The sequence below is a fragment of the Cololabis saira genome, chromosome 11 (assembly GCF_033807715.1).
Source record: "Cololabis saira isolate AMF1-May2022 chromosome 11, fColSai1.1, whole genome shotgun sequence".
NCBI lineage: Eukaryota > Metazoa > Chordata > Actinopteri > Beloniformes > Belonidae > Cololabis > Cololabis saira.
In genome coordinates, this window is record NC_084597.1 from 30,342,242 (window position 1) to 30,359,614 (window position 17,373).

Genomic DNA, 17,373 nt, shown 5'->3' on the forward strand with positions numbered 1-17,373 from the left:
TTAAACTCGTAACAAAGTTAATGAAAAGAATAATAACCTCTTCCTTTAAAGCATTGCTCCTTTACACATCAACTCTACATTTGCATACATTTCCAGGTTCTTAAAGGAGCATGAGGCTCCTTTTAAGAAATTAGACTCATTAGCGCCACCCTTCGCGATGACGGCCGTCGGGGGTACTGCAGCCAACAGTGAAGCCGGCACGGGAGAACGGGGAGAACGTGCATGCAGCGTCATGTGACGTCACATCCGCAGGACAGCGTGGGAAATTCAGCCCCTAATTGCAGCACATTTTGCAGCACACAGCCTGTTCAAGGCAACGGAGAGATACACTAGAGGGCTCATTCTTTTTGGTTTGGAACGCTTCATCTGACATTATTACTAGAAAACTTAAAACGTATACAAATTTTTTTCATAAATCCTGCCTCAATCCTGCCTCATGCTCCTTTAAGCAAGGGAGGTTTTAACCACGATGAAGTGGAAGCAATATCACTGTCATATAACGCAGTGACCTAAAAGTATTTGCTGTATGTTTGCATTTCCAATGTAAAATATAACAGTATTGTGAAATGCTGTCCTAGGTCTGCATGTATTTCATGGGAGGGAGTTTGTCATTCTGAGTAATTGCCTGGGCCCCTTCAACTTTTTTTTTGGTTCTTCACATTTTCACAGCCTCTGGGCGAAGTTTAAAAGACGTAACTTGCTTGCTTTTTTTTTTGCAAAAGAGTGAGTTAGATGGATAATTATGTCATGTTTCTGTTTCCCTGTAATAGATCTTTATTAACTTTGGAAAGTCACTTTTCTTTTTTCTTGGTTGCAGGTCACTTTCTTGGCAACAACACTGTCATTGATGTGCTTCGTCATCAAGGATACGAGGTGGAGCACACCCCTGCTGGGCAGCCCATAAAGAGGTAATACATTCAAAGTTATAGCATGTAGCTTTGGGGGAAATCTGGTAAGAAAAAAAACAATGTTATATTCAAAACTGTGGTTTTCTGAATGTGATCTATAGTGACAATGAGAATTAAAACTGCAAGCAGCGATTAATGGGCCCTCGCACCCTTGTGCACGTTCAGGCGTGCTGCAGTGGAAGCGCTTGTATGACTTGCATGTAGATTCTTCAGGCCTGGACATTTAGCGGATGACACCACCCACGACTGTCTATATCAAACCATTCAAAAGTTATGGCAGAAAATTATTATGACTATCAAATATCGACCAATCAGAAGAAGGGGCGGGGCTAATTTGCACCAATTTTGTTCAAGGACTCAAAACCGAGTCCGATGACACCACCCACGACTCTTTATGTCAAACCATTCAAAAGTTATGGCAGAAGATAGGAACTATCACATATCGACCAATCAGAAGAAGGGGCGGGGCTAATTCATGCCAATGAAGGTCAAGTACTCAATACCGATTCAGATGACACCACCCATGACTCTTTATATCACACCATTCAAAAGTTATGGCAGAAAGTAGGAACTATCATATGGACCAACCAGATGAAGTGGGGGCGCACTTTTTGGCATCTATCGTCGCCACGGTAACGCTTTTGACTGAGAAAAGTAATGCGTGTCGTTGCAGGATGGAGATGCACATTTTGATGTATAACACACCTGGGTGCACGTTACGGTTCGGGCGAAGAAGCGGCTGAAGAAATGGCATAAATTTCGCCAAAATTACACAATTAATTCAAAATGGGTGACTTCCTGTTCGGTTTCGGCCATGGCGCCAAGAGACTTTTCTTTAAGTTGCGCCATGATACAGGTGTGTACCGATTTTCGTTCATGTACGTCAAACCGTATTGTGGGGCTTGAGGCACAAAGTTTTTTCTGTCTGAACCAATCAGATGAAGGGTGGGCGCACTTTTTGGCGTCTAGCGTCGCCACGGTAACACTTTTGAAAGAGAAAAGTAATGTGTGGTGTCGGAGGATGGAGACGCACATTTTGATGTATAACAGATTTGGGGGCACGTTACGGTTCGGGCCGTATTAACTGCGGAAGGAATGGCATGAATTTCGCCAAAATGACACGATTAATTCAAAATGGCCGACATCCTGTTCGGTTTCGGGCATGACGCCAAGAGACTTTTCTCTAAGTTGCGCCATGATACAGGTGTGTACCGATTTTCGTGCATGTACGTCAAACCGTATCGTGGGGCTTGAGGCACAAAGTTTTCTAGGGGGCGCTGTTGAGCTATTTTGCCACGCCCATTAATCCAAACCATTGAATATCACATTTTTCGCCAGGCCTGGCTTGGGTGCAACATTTGGTGACTTTTTGGGCACGTTTAGGGGGGCAAAAAGGCCTTCCTTTTGTCAGAAGAATAATAATAAAAATTCCTGCAAATACAATAGGGCCTTCGCACTGCAAGTGCTCGGGCCCTAATTATTCCTATGTGGGATCAATAAAGTTCTTATTTTTGCCATCTGAGAAAATGAAATATATTATATTTGGTGCCTAACTGTTTCCCAAGTATATTAGTGCATGTGTGAATGAATAAATGAGACGTAAGACACTTTATGAAAATAAGTCAATTTACTTGTATTAGTTTACAGCGCAGTCTTGCCATATCCAATATGGCGGCGTCGTTGACGTATCGCAGCAGCTGCATGGAAGGATACGGATAGATGTCTATGGCTGTGACTCCGTTTTTATGCGAGTGACAGATGGAGTCGCGCGTCTACACTGTCAGGGGTGTGATTTTGATTGACAGCTCATGAATCAATCAGATTGGATGAAGAATTACAGAAAACACGCTGATTGGCCACGGGCGCAGAGAGCTGCGCCCGCAGGAGAGTCTTTGAGTAACCAATTAGAGACCAGCATGAAGTCACATGGAAGAAAAGTTTAAGAACATGCAAGACACATTCATTTGGCCGGCGCCCCTCGCCATTGAAACCTATGTATTTCGGTCTGCACAAAAAACTCTGAATAAACCCAGTATGGGATGGTAAGGCTTGAAAAATTAAGTCAGACACATTTTATGAGTGCACAGATGTGATAATTACTTTTTATTATGTAATTTATGTGTATTGTGTCTATATATATACCGTATATATATATATAGTATATATATAATATTTTTTTTCCCTGTAATTTTAAGCACCCCCTATTGACAAGCCGCCACTGCATCTACATGCAAGTCATACAAGCGCTTCCACTGCAGTACGTCTGAACGTGCACAAGGGTGCTAGGGCCCGTTCATCGCTGCTTGCAGCTTTAATTCAATTTGTTTCATTTGTTAATAAAATCAACAAAAGGTATTGAGAAAAAATTCAAACACAACATCTTGTGTGACATTTTAAAGTATAGTAGGTTATCTCTAAACATGGAGATTGCTATTCATGTTTGCATTTTTCAGTTTTAGAAAAATAAGAGCCACTGATGTTTTCTCATTCTTCAGGGTTTGTTTTTGTGTGTGTATGTTTGGCTGCTTCCACTTTATAGATTGTGCAGTTGATAAGTTTGATAAATTCCCCACCACCCAAGAATCAAGTGGTGTTGAAAAGGCCAACCTAAGTAGGGCTCATACCTCCTGCTGCGAAGCATGTAGTGCCGTCAGTCTACCATGGCGCTCTGTGGGTGGCTATCTCCATTTGAATCAGTGTCTGTGTTCCTGTGCGTCACTGAATGACTGAGTGACTCTACTTTCACATACAAACCCGATGTTTGATAGGGGATCATGTGATTGAAATGAACCTGCTTCTGATCCCTTCATTTGTGATTGCTTTCATGGATCAGGACAAGACCTAGTTTTGAAACTGTTGATTCACAGGTGGAGAGATGATGTATGATATGATATGATATGATATGATATGATATGATATGATATGATATGATATGATTTTCAGAACTTGATTCATATAGGATTTCAGATGTTTAACATTTCCGGGCCTCCTTTGTCATGTTTTTCATAGTGCATCAAATGTTTTCAATGAGTAACACATCTGCACTGCCGTTGGGCTAGTCTAGCATCCATATTGTTTTACTAGAGAGCCATGGCATTGTTACAGATTCCCAGAAAATTACATAGTCTGGAAGGCACCCCATGTTTCTCCAGAACCTGTGTATGTCTTTCAGCAATAAGGGTACCTTCAAAGATGAGTTAGTTGCCCATGCCCATGTGCTCAAATGTACCCCATTCCATCATGGATTTTGAGCTGATTTGTGTTCTGATGACAGGCCAGGGATGGAAAAACGGATTCTCAACAAAACTGTTTTATTTTTTTTTCACAAAAGTTTTTTTACTTTATCTCCATCCACTATAAATGACTTCAGTCTCAGAAAAGGCTGAAGTTTTTACACAGTTCTTAATTTGCATTGTACAGTTTTATTAGGGCCCGAGCACTGACAGTGCGAAGGCCCTATTGTATTTGTAGGAATTTTTATTTTCCTCGTTCTCGTTTTTATTTTTCTTCCGACGAAATTAGGGCCTTTTTTCCCCCCTAAACGTGCCCCAAAAGTCACCAAATGTTGCACGCAAGGCAGGCCTGGCGAAAAATTTGATATTTAATGGTTTGCATTAATGGGCGTGGCCTAATGGCTCAACAGCGCCCCCTAGTATGGTTTGACGTACATGCACGAAAATCGGTACACACCTGTATCATGTCGCAACTTAAAGCGGCACTATGTAACTTTTCCACCTTAATATCATATTTCCAGAGTCATTGTGATGGTACATCAACTTCCAACAGATTTAATGACACCTCTGTCATGGTCTGAGGGGTCTGTATCACCTTCACTGGCACTATGTAACTTTGAGGAGCATGGTAGGAACCCTGCCACACTAAAAAACTACACATTTTTACGGCTTTGACTGCTTTACGGCATACGTCACTTCCCCCTCCTTCCCGATTCGTAGTCGAGACGAAAATGGGCGGGGCGTGGAGCGCAGCTCCGCAGAAGCTGGTAACCCGTTGCTGTGTTGTGGCTGCAGCAGCTCCACACATAACAGACGTGGGGAAAAGATCACTAATGGTTTAACTTTTCACCGCTTTCCTGCTTGGAGGCAGAACCACGGAGGCCGGCCAAGTATCTGATAACAAAGTAAAAGAGTAAAAGAGTCGTCGGCTCGGTTGGATCGCGGCTGTAACGACCAAACATAACGTTCCTCAGTAAACAAACAAACACGCACACAGAAAGGCGTCGGATCAAAACACGGGTTTATTAAACCACAAACAAACACTCACAGACTGGGGTCGGATCATTCAAACGGGTTTTATTCCCCACTACTCCAGCTAAACGCAGTTGCTGGCCAGCTCTCTGCGGTGCGATTAATTTTGTTGAGGAAAAAATATTAACTAGTCTATTTGATTTGTAGCTGCAGAGGGAAAAAATTATCTCACGAGGAAAACAAAAATATTGCTCACGCCTCGGAGCCTCTTCAGCATAATATAGCAGTCAAAAAAAAGAAAAGAAAAGTAAGAGTAATACAAAACATGTACTGTATGTTGTACTATTATATTAATTTATTGAAACACATGGCGAGTCAAACATTTACCAAAGCAGCTGCCAAACACTCCTAAACAAGGTAGCCTAAGACGTGGGTTGTGCAGAACTGCGGCAGGAAATCCCTTATAAAGAGTGGCGCTCCGACGAGGAGCTGCATTCTTTAGTAGGGATTTCATATGGATCCAATCCATTAATAATCATTATTTTCTCCATATACCGCTCCCTGGCTCCCTTGTTTAAGGTATCCCGGTAAATTCCAGTTCCTTTCCAACAGTTTAACATCTTTTTTTTTGCGTTCCGTCTGTTCACTTGGTGAAACAGAAAAGCGTCCCGTCTTCTCTCAAAACAAATGCACGCGACGGGACAGGAGTTTTCCGGCAGTACGCACTGGTGCTCATGGGAAACGTAGTGTTCTTTCTGGTAAAAAGCACTACCGCTTTTGTCCAAAAGATGCCGCCAAACTCAGAAAAGCTGAAAGTTACGTTGTGCTGCGTTAAAGGGGACCTATTATGAAAAACACGTTTTTTCTTGCTTTAACATATATAAAGTGGTCTCCCCTCAGCCTGTCAAGTCTGAGAAGGAGGAAAGCAACCAAATTCTGCAGTGTCTGTACAGCCCGCCCTGATGAGCCATCCAGTGTCATGTGACTTCTACGAGCCGTTCAGATTCTGCGCATTTTCTTTACGCAACCAAAATGCAAACCACGGCCACAACTATAAAACCGTGTAACTGCATGCCAGCGTCCGACTATCGCATCGCACTGCGTGACATCGGACGCTCTCTGTCCATCTCCCTCCAGCCAGCTGCCACTTTATTGAGGTTTTTGTAGTGAAATGAGGAGGTATCATAGAGATAACTTCTCATTTCAACTAACTGGATCAGCCGTTCCTCATCCATGACTGTTTCCGACAGCGCTTTCAACCGGCGAGCGACTGGAAGGAAATAGAAGCAGGGCGTCCGATAAATGTTCCGCTCAAAACTGCGCGCCGTGCAGTGCCGTGCTGCGGCCAGTTAGGACAGTCTAATAGAAAATAAAGCAAATGGATGGATGGAATTGATTTTGTCGCTGACGCTCGCTCGCATTGCATGCAGTTAGGACACGGTGTAACTCCGCCGGCCGGAGCTTCCGCCATTTTTTCGTAGCGGTGTATCACGTCATTCAGGCAGCCAATCAGCGCAGTGCCTCATTATCATAGCCTCCCCGCCCACTCAGACTCCCTCATAGAGAAGGAGGTTAGAGACTGGGATGATAAAGACATGACTCAGAGGCTGAATTTCTGCAAAAACAATCAAAAGCTTGTTTTTAAGACATCCGAGGCCTGTTTAAAATAGGTATTAGATGCCATAATAGGTCCCCTTTAAAAAAAAGTCTCTTGGCGCCATGGCCGAAACCGAACAGGAAGTCGGCCATTTTTAATTAATCGTGTAATTTTGGCGCAATTTATGCCATTTTCACGTGTCGTACTTCTCCTCCTAGCAGGATCGTCCGTTCGACAAAAGACGTTAATGATGAATAGTTATCAAAATCGTTAGTTTGCATGAAATGGCGTGGCCGTGGCACCGCGTCAAACTTCAACGTTAAACAGGAAGTGATACTAGTAGCTGATTGGTCGATATGTGGTAGTCCCTATTTTCTGCCATAACTTTTGAATGGTATGACATACAGAGTCGTGGGTGGTGTCATCGGACTTGGTTTTGACTCCTTCACCTTAATTGGTGCAAATTGGACGCACGAGGGCCTGTTCATCGCTGCTTTCAGCTTTAATTATTTTGTTTTGTGGGTTTTTTTGTGTTTTTTTTTTCCTTCTTCCGACAAAATGAGGGCGTTTTTGCCCCGCTAAACATGCCACAAAAGTCACCAAATTTTGCACGCAAGCCAGGCCTGGTGAAAATTTTTATATTTAATGGTTTGCATTAATGGGCGTGGCAAAATGGCTCTGTAGCGCCCCCTTGAAAATGTATACAATTATACAATCAAGCCCGTCGCCCCAGATTGACATAGAAAAACGAAATTCGCTACACATGTACAACATTTTTTGAAGCCCTTCAAAGCCTGGGTGGAGTCAGGGAGACATAAACATGGTCCTTTATTTGAATACAAGAAACGGGCAAATGCAGATTTTAAATATGCGTTACGTTTCATTAAAAGAAATGAGAATGAAATCAAGTCCGACTCACTTGCAAAGAAAATGCAAAATAATAATTTAAATGATTTCTGGAAAGAAATTAAAAAGATTAATAATTGTAAAACCTCTCTGCCGACGAATATTGATGGTGTAAGCGGTCCAGAGGAAATTACTCAGTTGTGGCAGAAACATTATTATGAACTGTTCAACTGTGTTAAGAGTAACAGCTTCACAGTGGGCCGTATTGATACCTCTGAAGATGTGGCAGTCTCTCCACAAGAAGTCTTTGATGCAGTTATGATGCTAAAAGATAATAAGGCATGTGGTAAGGACAAGATTTCTGCGGAGCACTTAAAGTTTGGAAGTAGAAGACTCTGTCCTCTGCTTGCCATCTGTTTTACTGGGTTTTTAGTTCATGGTATTTTACCTGATTCCATTTTATCTGTTGTATTGGTGCCTATTATTAAAGACAAAGCTGGTAAAATAAATAGTAGTGAAAATTATCGGCCTATAGCCTTAGCCAGTATTTTATCCAAAATCCTGGAGAGGATCTTACTGAACAGGCTAGAACTGTTTGTCCTGACATCTGATAACCAGTTTGGTTTCAAACCCAGACATGGGACCGACATGTGTATTTTTGCTCTAAAGGAGATTTTAGATCTGTATAACAGGCATAATTCTACAATGTTTCTGTGTTTTATTGATGCTTCTAAAGCTTTTGATCGTATAAACCATGAAAAATTGTTTTATAAATTGCACAGCAGAGGTGTTCCCAAGTATCTTTTAAGGATTCTGATTTTTTGGTATGCTCATCAGGCAATGCATGTAAAGTGGGGTAACTTTATGTCTGCTCCGTTTGGAGTATGCAATGGAGTTAGACAGGGTAGCATTTTATCTCCATTTTTATTTAATATTTATATGGACAAACTATCAAAGCTGCTCAGTGCTTGTGGTACAGGCTGTGTGGTTGGTAACACCATCATCAACCACCTGATGTACGCTGATGATTTAGTTGTTTTTTCACCATATAGTGCTGGTCTTCAACAGCTACTGAGGGTCTGCTCACAATATGGCCTCCACTTTGACATTCTCTACAATGCAAAGAAAAGCAACATAATGATCGTCAGGACCAAAGAGGACAGCAAACTGTCATTTCCTGACTTCTTTTTGTCTGGCACTGTCCTCAAAGTGTGCAATGAGGTTAAATACTTGGGACACTATTTTAATGACGACCTGTCTGATGATAGGGACATTTACAGACAGCGTCGTGCATTGTATGCGCAAGCGAACACACTTGTACGCAAATTTGGTGTGTGCTCTGTACCTGTGAAGGCTGCACTTTTTAGAGCCTACTGTACCCCCATGTATACTGCTCACTTGTGGCGTCGCTATAAAAAGACCAGTATGCAGAAACTGTGTGTCGCCTATAATGATGGGATGAGGCTGTTGCTCAAGGTGCCACGCTGGAGCAGTGCAAGTCAGCTGTTCGTCAGTGTCGGTGTGCCTACCTGCACTGCTGTACTGCGTAACCTTATGCACAGATGTATGTGCAGGTTGTCGGACTCTGGGAACAATTTAATTCTCACACTGACTAACCCTGCACAGAGCTCAGTCAGGTTCTTCTCCAGAATCTGGACTCATTGGCGTATCAGCCTTTATGTAAATGTCATGTGATATGTGATTACTGTGGATTTTATTTTTATTTTTTGTACCCTTGTCTGTTGTCTGTTGTGCTATGGACCTTGTGTCCTTAATAAAGTTTATTATTATTATTATTATTATAACATGTCAAGACACACCAAAAAGCCTCCGGACCAATAGCCTCTGGACCAATACACTAACACCAACAGGAAGTTGGCCATCTTGAATCAAGTGACCAATTGTTCGCCATTGTCACACATCATATTTGAACAAACTAGTCCTAGGGATTTTATCACATTGACTTCAAATTCGCTCAGAATCATCTTCAGACATTGGAGATGAAAAGTTATCAAAATTGTTTTCCTACGTTATTCCTGGTTTCTGTGACGATGCAGCAGATTTCCATGTCTTGCCCATGAAACAGGAAGCTGCTATAACTTCAGCATACTTTGTCCAATCTCCACCGAATTTCTCATGCTTCATAATTGACCCGCCCTGAACACACCTGCACAACCATATTGACTCAGAGTCATAGTGCCCCCTACTGGTAACAGGAAACAACTTTCAAACGCAATGCCAACACCCTTTAACTTTGACGTAGATGAACTCAATTGCTACACTTGCACAACATATCAAGACGGACCACAAAGTCTCTTGGACCAATACCCTAATACCAACAGGAAGTCGGCCATTTTGAATTAATCCTGTAATTTTGGCGTAATTTATGCCATTTTCACCTGTTGTACTTCGAACTCCTCCTAGCAGGATCGTCCGTTCGACATAAAATTCCCTCAGGAGACACAAAAGACGTTAACGATGAAAAGTTATAAAAATTGTGAGTTTTCGGGAAATGGCGTGGCCGTGGCGCTGCGTCAAACTTCAACTTTAAACAGGAAGTGATACTAGTAGCTGATATTTGATAGATCCTATTTTCTGCCATAACGTTTGAATGGTTTGACATAGAGAGTCGTGGGTGGTTTCATCGGACTCGGTTTTGAGTCCTTGACCTTCATTGGCCTGAATTAGCCCCATAAAAATGTCACCTGGAAATCTTAACACACAACAGCAACAACACTTTCCACTTTCCTTCAAAAGCACCTTAACCTGCTGTGGTCCATGTCCTCTAGGAGAGTATCATCCAGACCTGCTTTGCCAGCATCAGAGGACCACCACCATGAGTCCCCTCTCCTGGAGCCTTTCCTCCATGATCTCCCCCAACAGGAAGAAGATTTGGGGCATCCCCTCGAGGAAGATCTGCTACCCCACATGCTCCTTCCAACTGATAGCCTGGAGCTGCTGGAGAAAGCAGAGAGGAAAATGTTGAAGAAAAAGAGGAGGAACAAGCAGAAGAAACAACGGAACAGGCATTTCAATGACCTCTGGGTTCGAATAGAGGAGAGGTAAGGAGAGAGGAAAAGGTGTGATAAATGTAAGGGTCCCACTTTGGTGCACACAGCATCTCACCTCAATGACTTGAGTTGAAAGGCTGGAAGTGTGTAAAAAGGGAAAGAAAAGAATGCAACAGAGCAACGGAGAGAATGTGAGATGGAGGAGAAATTGGAAATATGTAATATTGTCTATAGAATAAAATTGACACTTCCTGATGTGGTGCTCCAGGCTCCAACTGCCACAATATCACATCACTAGTGTTCATGAGGTTGCAAAACACACATTAATCTTCAAGAGTTGTATGTGTCCCAGCTAGTTCCTAGCTGGTGCAAGTCTCTTAGATGTGAAAATAGCAACCTGATCATTCCTACTAAGAATCTGGCTTTGGTCTCAAAGTTGCTCCAGGCAGGGACTCACTCGAAAACAAAACAAGCTCATCTTTCAGACAGAAAGCAGTCCTCTTCTCCATGAGGTTGGTCTATCATGTTGAAATGTCTGTTAGCGTTTTGTAACAGCAAGATTTTCTTTTCATGGTAGTAGTTCAACTTTTTCGATTTCCGTTGACTTACACAAAGTTGTAAAAACGCAGGAAAATCTGAGCAACTAAAGGATACTTAGTGCAAAGAGAAGACAACATTAGCTCATGTAAAGTTCAACTGCACAAAATTTAACCTGTAACATAAGCAATACCACTGCTATACACTCAAAACTGCAACATGAGATTTTGCTTCTAAGTCAAGGAAGAATTAAATTAAAGCATCGTCTGTACCATATTTGCCTTATACCTGCCTGTACAGAGAGTGTTTGTTTTAATGTTGAAGTCAGCCCATTGACTCTTAATTTATGTGGACCGTAGAGTCCACATACGTAGAATGTATGCAAGCTTTAACATTATACAGAAGGGGAACTCAACCATTTACATTGGAACACAAAATTACTGCTAGTGTTACATGTGGGATTTCAGCTCAGCTTCACATTTCTAAAATGTGTGCTTGTACTTTCCATAATTTAATTTAATACGTATAGCTTAAACATAATTATGCATTGACTTAAATATCCAAAAATAAGGTTTAGGATTCATGAAGTTTGCATGTTATTTCTTTGTGAACTGGAGAAGCTAGCTGGGATTTGGCATGAATAAAGCTCTCTGCCAGTGTTTTCCTCATAGTTTGAGAGTTTTACTGAATATTGTCCTCTCTTGCCTGAGTACATCATTTGGCTGGACAGTGTGGATATTCTACAATATTATGATAAAATAGCAGTGTCTTTTGCTGAATATTTAAGCACGGAAACTTACTTAAGAATTTTAACAGATAATTTTAGAACCAATGTGTGTGAAAGACAAGGATTTATGGTCAGAAGTTTCAATACTCTTGAGAGGATTCTTGCAGCAGGTATGATCATGCAGGTTTTATTAGGATATGCTATTATGTACTATCAAACAGTTATTATCTTAAATGTATGGGCTAAATAATTAGAATTAGAAATCTGGTGTAGTACAAGACTGTTCCCATGGTCATGTATGTTTTTTTTTACTATAGACAGAACATTTATTTTCCTTATAGAGTATGCATGAATCCAAATAAGCATCGGAAAAAAAATTCCACCCAAGTAGTGTCTGTTCTTCACAGGAACAGAAGGGGTTTGTGGGCATTTGTGTACATAATGTCTGTAGAAATATTTTCTCTATTTCTGTGAGACCCTGCATTTTGAATGGAAAGGAAACAGTCAGTATGTGTGTGCGTGTTACAAAGTGTACTCGCCGCACGTCTTTGTATATTTTAATGTCTGAGAAGGTGGCCAAGTAAGAGAAGGCAAGGTGGTCCAAAAACCAAAAAGGACTGTAGTGCAAATGCACTCCATCATGTTTGATGCGTGGATACAGAGTCATGTGTAACACCTGATTTATTCAACCTGAACTATCCTCGTGAAGAAAAAGAAGAAAATAAACTTACTGTGTACAATTGGGTTGCTGCTCTTCTGGCAATTCTGAAACAGCAAATAAAGACTCACTGAAAATTGTTTGAATGCACCAGGAAACTGCTTTGTAGAGCTTGACAATGGGAACAAAGTCATGTCCTATTAATGATTATTTTTGGTATGTTCTTTATATGTGACATTTAGACAGCACATGTACATTATCCATTTTATCTTGACTTGAGCATTTTCCTCCAAAAATTAACTCCTAAGTAATCAATCTCATTTATTTCAATGGGTTCACTTTATCTACTTTTTAAAATCTGGAATAAGTCGGACAATGGTTCCACTTAAATCTGTGGAGAAAAATGGGAGACTGTCAGGTATTCTCAATTGTCCAAGTCCCACTGTACTTCAAACTCATAACTCCATCTACCCCAGACAAAGAAAGGAAAACAGACATAAATACAGAATCTTCTCAGTTACATTCATAAAAGTTGTTCCAACTTAGGCAGATCATTAAGGCAGGATCATCAATTGTAGTGAAGAGCTGAAACAGAAAGCATTTTGGAGGACATGAAGGCCCTGTTTACACCTGGTATTAAAATCCATCCTGAGTGATCTGATCACAAGTGCCTTCAGTGCAGGTGTAAATGCTCCCAAATCACATTTGAAAAAATCCTTTGAAATCCAGTCACTCAAACCACATTCAGAGGTGTTTCTAGATCACATGTCACCACATTCTTTTGGCTGTTTAAATTCATTGTGTCCTGGACCGTATTGAAGGGCCTCTTGCATAGCCCGTGTCTTCTGTGCATTTCTGTGGAAGGACTTAAACATAATTATGCATTGACTCATTCATGCAAAAATCATGTCATATGTAAGTGTGAAACACCAAGTGGGAGCCATAGCAACTGACAACAGCACACAACCTCAACATCATGATTTGAGGGGTGTAACAGTATATCGTGCCACGAAATTTCGCGATACAAAAACGTCACGAAACGTGTCGTGGAGGTGACAAAGTGTATCGCGATATTAGGTTATTAATATTAATATATTGTTTTGACTAGTAACGCACATCCGACCGCTCCTCGACCCGCGGACCAAAATCTTACTCCGCTCAGAAGAAAGTAGTACCTTTTTGCGGTCCCGATCACGGGACTCTGAACTTTTAAGTCTGGTGTAGAGTTAAGCCTTACCTTATTAAATTAAACCTTTTTCGGGTCGTGAGTAGGATAAACAGACGACAACTTCAGCTGAGTTTGAGAGTACTTTACTGTCCGCTCAACAGCGTAGGATTTTAGAATATCAACACAGCACCTAGTGCTGTATCACTCCGCCCAATCTAAAACAGACTAATCACTACAGATAAACTGACTAATGTCATATAGTCCCTGATTTACATCAGAATATAAAGAATATATTTATAAAATAATGAACCCTGAATTACCAAAATAATCTTCTTAACAAAAATAAATCTCCTCTTACACTTATAAGTAGAGCATGAATCAATCTTTTTTATGATGTGAAATTGTATGTATTTATTTACTTTTATTTATTTACTTAATTTTAGTTGTTACATTTCTGGAAAAGAAAAAATTCAAATTATACATGAGAGAAACAATTCAGTTTGTGGCAAAATATTTTCATTGTATGAAACTGAAGATGCATAATGCAAACCTGACATTTACTTTTAGTTCAGTTTGTGGAAAATGATTGGCCTGGCTTTCTCTTTAAAACTTCAACAGTTATAAAGCATTACAAACTGTAACAAAAGGGCAAATGCACAGCATTGTTTTGTATTTTGTGTCTTTCAAATAAAAGACAATTTTTTCCAGTCATATGTTCCTCATTCAAGGTTGTTAAAAAAATACTGCTATAATATCGTATCGTATCGTTATCGTCACCTCAGTATCGTGTATCGTACCGTATCGTGAGATTAGTGTATCGTTACACCCCTATGATTTGTCTACCTTGGATTTTCTTTTTCTTTTACTTTCTGACACAGCCCATTTCTGTTTTGATCTGTCTGAAGCATTTTCTTACCTTCCATGTCTTCACATTTTCTCATCACCATAATTATTGTATTCGAATAGTTCCCCTGTTAAATAAAGGCTGATGCAAAATAATGTCGTACAGGAAGACTATTCTTCTTTTCTGCCATGGCGAATAGGCATGTGCATTGCTTCCTCCAGAAGGTAGAAAACAACAACACATTCAGTCTGTTCCATACAGGGCAGAGAAGTGGCATCCCATTACCAGTTGCTACATGAGACATGTGTGAGCACATGTTAACACCAGGTGTCAACAGATAGATAGCGTTCCAGTTGTGATCGGGTCTCTCATGGATGAATTTTAATACCAGGTGAAAACAGTGCCTAAATGTGATGAAGCTGTATTTAATGTAGTTTTTCTCCTCTTTTTGCTCTCTCCACAGTTCTATGGTGCAGTCCCCACCTCCCCCTTTGGTTCGCATCATTAATGGTTACATCACAGTACAGCCACCAGACAGAGTCCACCGCCATCACAACTACCATTATATCCCGTCTGCATCACCCGCTTCCTCACCCTCCCCTTTTTTACTAATTTTCCTCTGCACATTGCTGATGCTCCAGACGTGTACTGTAGTCCTCTAGCAGGACATAGGTTTAGAACTATAAAACATTGCCAGTCTTCAGGAGGGTTTAACTCTTAAGTATGATGGTTTCATGCAATGTTATATAAGGTTTGAGTGAAAGGTTGCAAAAATCATGGTGAGAGGTTGGACAATGTGATAAACTGTAACTTGCTGGTTAAGTTGGTGTTGCTGGACCTCAAGTCAGTTGACATTAAAAGCGAATGTTTCTTAGAAATTGAGGATCAGATGAACAAGCAAATTCATTTAACCAGTCTTCTTGGAAAATAAAGCTTTTTTTTTTTTGTTTAACACATGGAGGAGGAGCCAGCACACAGAACCTAGCAGGAAACACAAGCAAAAAAGTTTTTTTTGAACATTTCACAGACATTAAACAACACATCCGCTCCCTGATGGCTAACAGGGTCAGAATACTGTAGATGCACATTATTCAACATTCAAAGCTTGCAACAATTAGAGATTTCAATGAAGTGACGATTCAGTGAAAGAAAACAAAAATACTATTTTAACCATTGCGGAATATCAAATGCCATCCACGAGCACAACTGGAACCATATGTCTCATGTGTTTGGGTCTGTGTGTGTGTGTGTGTGTGTGTGTGTGTGTGTGCGTGTGCGCGCGCCTATGTGTGTGCCTATGTGTGTGAGGAAGAACAGTCTATCAGCTCTTATAGCTCTTGTGCTTGTAAGCAGGAGTATTCTTCAAACCTTAATTTATTCTTCCATTTTAGAATTTGCTTATTACTGCATCAAAACATACTACAAGGGGGGGAATTGTGCATATTGTTTTTAAATATTATAGATGTATTTTAGAATTAATAAAACTATGAAAATTATCAAAAGCATTGTTGTTTATACTATAAATATAAAAAAAGATGTGCATTACACTTTTGATAAACAAACAGGAACTAAGAACTGAGTCATGTGTCTCACTGAGTTGTGAAAGGAACAGATGACCATATTGTACTTCATATATCAGTGTTATCACCCACTTTGAAGCATGCATTTGCTAAAAGAATTTGCATTGGTACAGGTGGGTTTTTTGAATGCCTGGCCAGCCATATACATTTGTCCTGCATGCATTTGAGTTCCTCTTAAATTAGTTTGGAACCCTACCATTCACATCAGTTTCCACTGGTACAGAACATTTTGTACCAAATCAGTCTCAGTGCAGTGGGGATGTGCATTGAGTCTGCAGGAGTGTCCAAGAACCACCATTTAGAATAACCAAGATGGTTGTAGATTTGCTACAAACACTTTGGATCAACATGGTTTTACTGTCAAACTTACTGTAAAACTTACATAGTCTCTCACAGGCATTCTGACGATAGTCTGGTTATCACCAGACTATCGTCATTGGTACTGCCCCGTGGAAATCAAAGTTGAATCCAGAGGAAACAAGCTTTTTTGTATCGAAAAGGAAAAGAATGACGATGGCTGGCCAGGCTTGGTTTTTGATATGGACTTCATATGTTTAATTTATTTAACTACTGTAGTATTGCTGTAAACCATACGAAAATATTCCTGAATGCATTTTTTTTTTACTAAAATGTCCAAATGTGTTTTTGTTTTCAATTGTTTTGAAAATAGATCATTATTATTATTATAATATCAATAATCACAAGTAATACAGTTTTATATAAATTCAGATGTCTACACAAGCCATGCACATAATGGTGCCTTAGGCCTTTCACATTTATGGCATAAAATATTTGTAACGGTATTGCCAACAATAAAATATTTATATAGATTTGTAATTCATTTTTTTGCTCGTTTTTGATTGTAATTCAAATCAGAGGAATGTTTTTGCATGAGACTGTTACCATCGCCTGCCTGAGCCTGAGGAGACTTAAAAGGATGGACCCGACCAGATCATTTAGAAATAAGAGCCCCACCCAAAGTCTATGTAAAGCAGTTAATATGCGTCTTTTGAGTTTGTCACATCAGTGAAAAACATTGTTAGCCATGCAGCCATACATGAATGTTTATAAAGTTGTGTTTCCAATTCCTGAAAACCTAAGCAGTAATCTCTGCTCTGAGGCACTTGTGGCATATATGTTGAAGTGTTTACTGAAAGCTCTCACTCCAGTACAAATGAACCACATTAAATGAGCAAACAAAGTTGAGTTTGTTTGCATTGAACCAAACAGCTTAAATCTTAAATACATTCAGAAGAAACAAAATATTTGGACTCTGGAACTAAATTACCAGC

The 17,373-nt window shown here is 40.3% G+C and overlaps 1 protein-coding gene across 1 annotated transcript in view; it reads left to right on the forward strand.

The window, feature by feature from the left end:
- trabd2a (TraB domain containing 2A) overlaps nucleotides 1-16,918 on the forward strand; it is a 112,330-nt gene extending 95,412 nt beyond the window's left edge. Inside the window, exons 5-7 of the mRNA XM_061734336.1 lie at nucleotides 818-908; nucleotides 10,346-10,618; nucleotides 14,965-16,918. Of these exons, the coding sequence (XP_061590320.1) occupies nucleotides 818-908; nucleotides 10,346-10,618; nucleotides 14,965-15,163 (563 nt within the window). The 3' untranslated portion in view covers nucleotides 15,164-16,918. The remainder of the gene's footprint in view (nucleotides 1-817; nucleotides 909-10,345; nucleotides 10,619-14,964) is intronic.
- The last annotated feature ends 455 nt before the right edge of the window (nucleotides 16,919-17,373 follow it).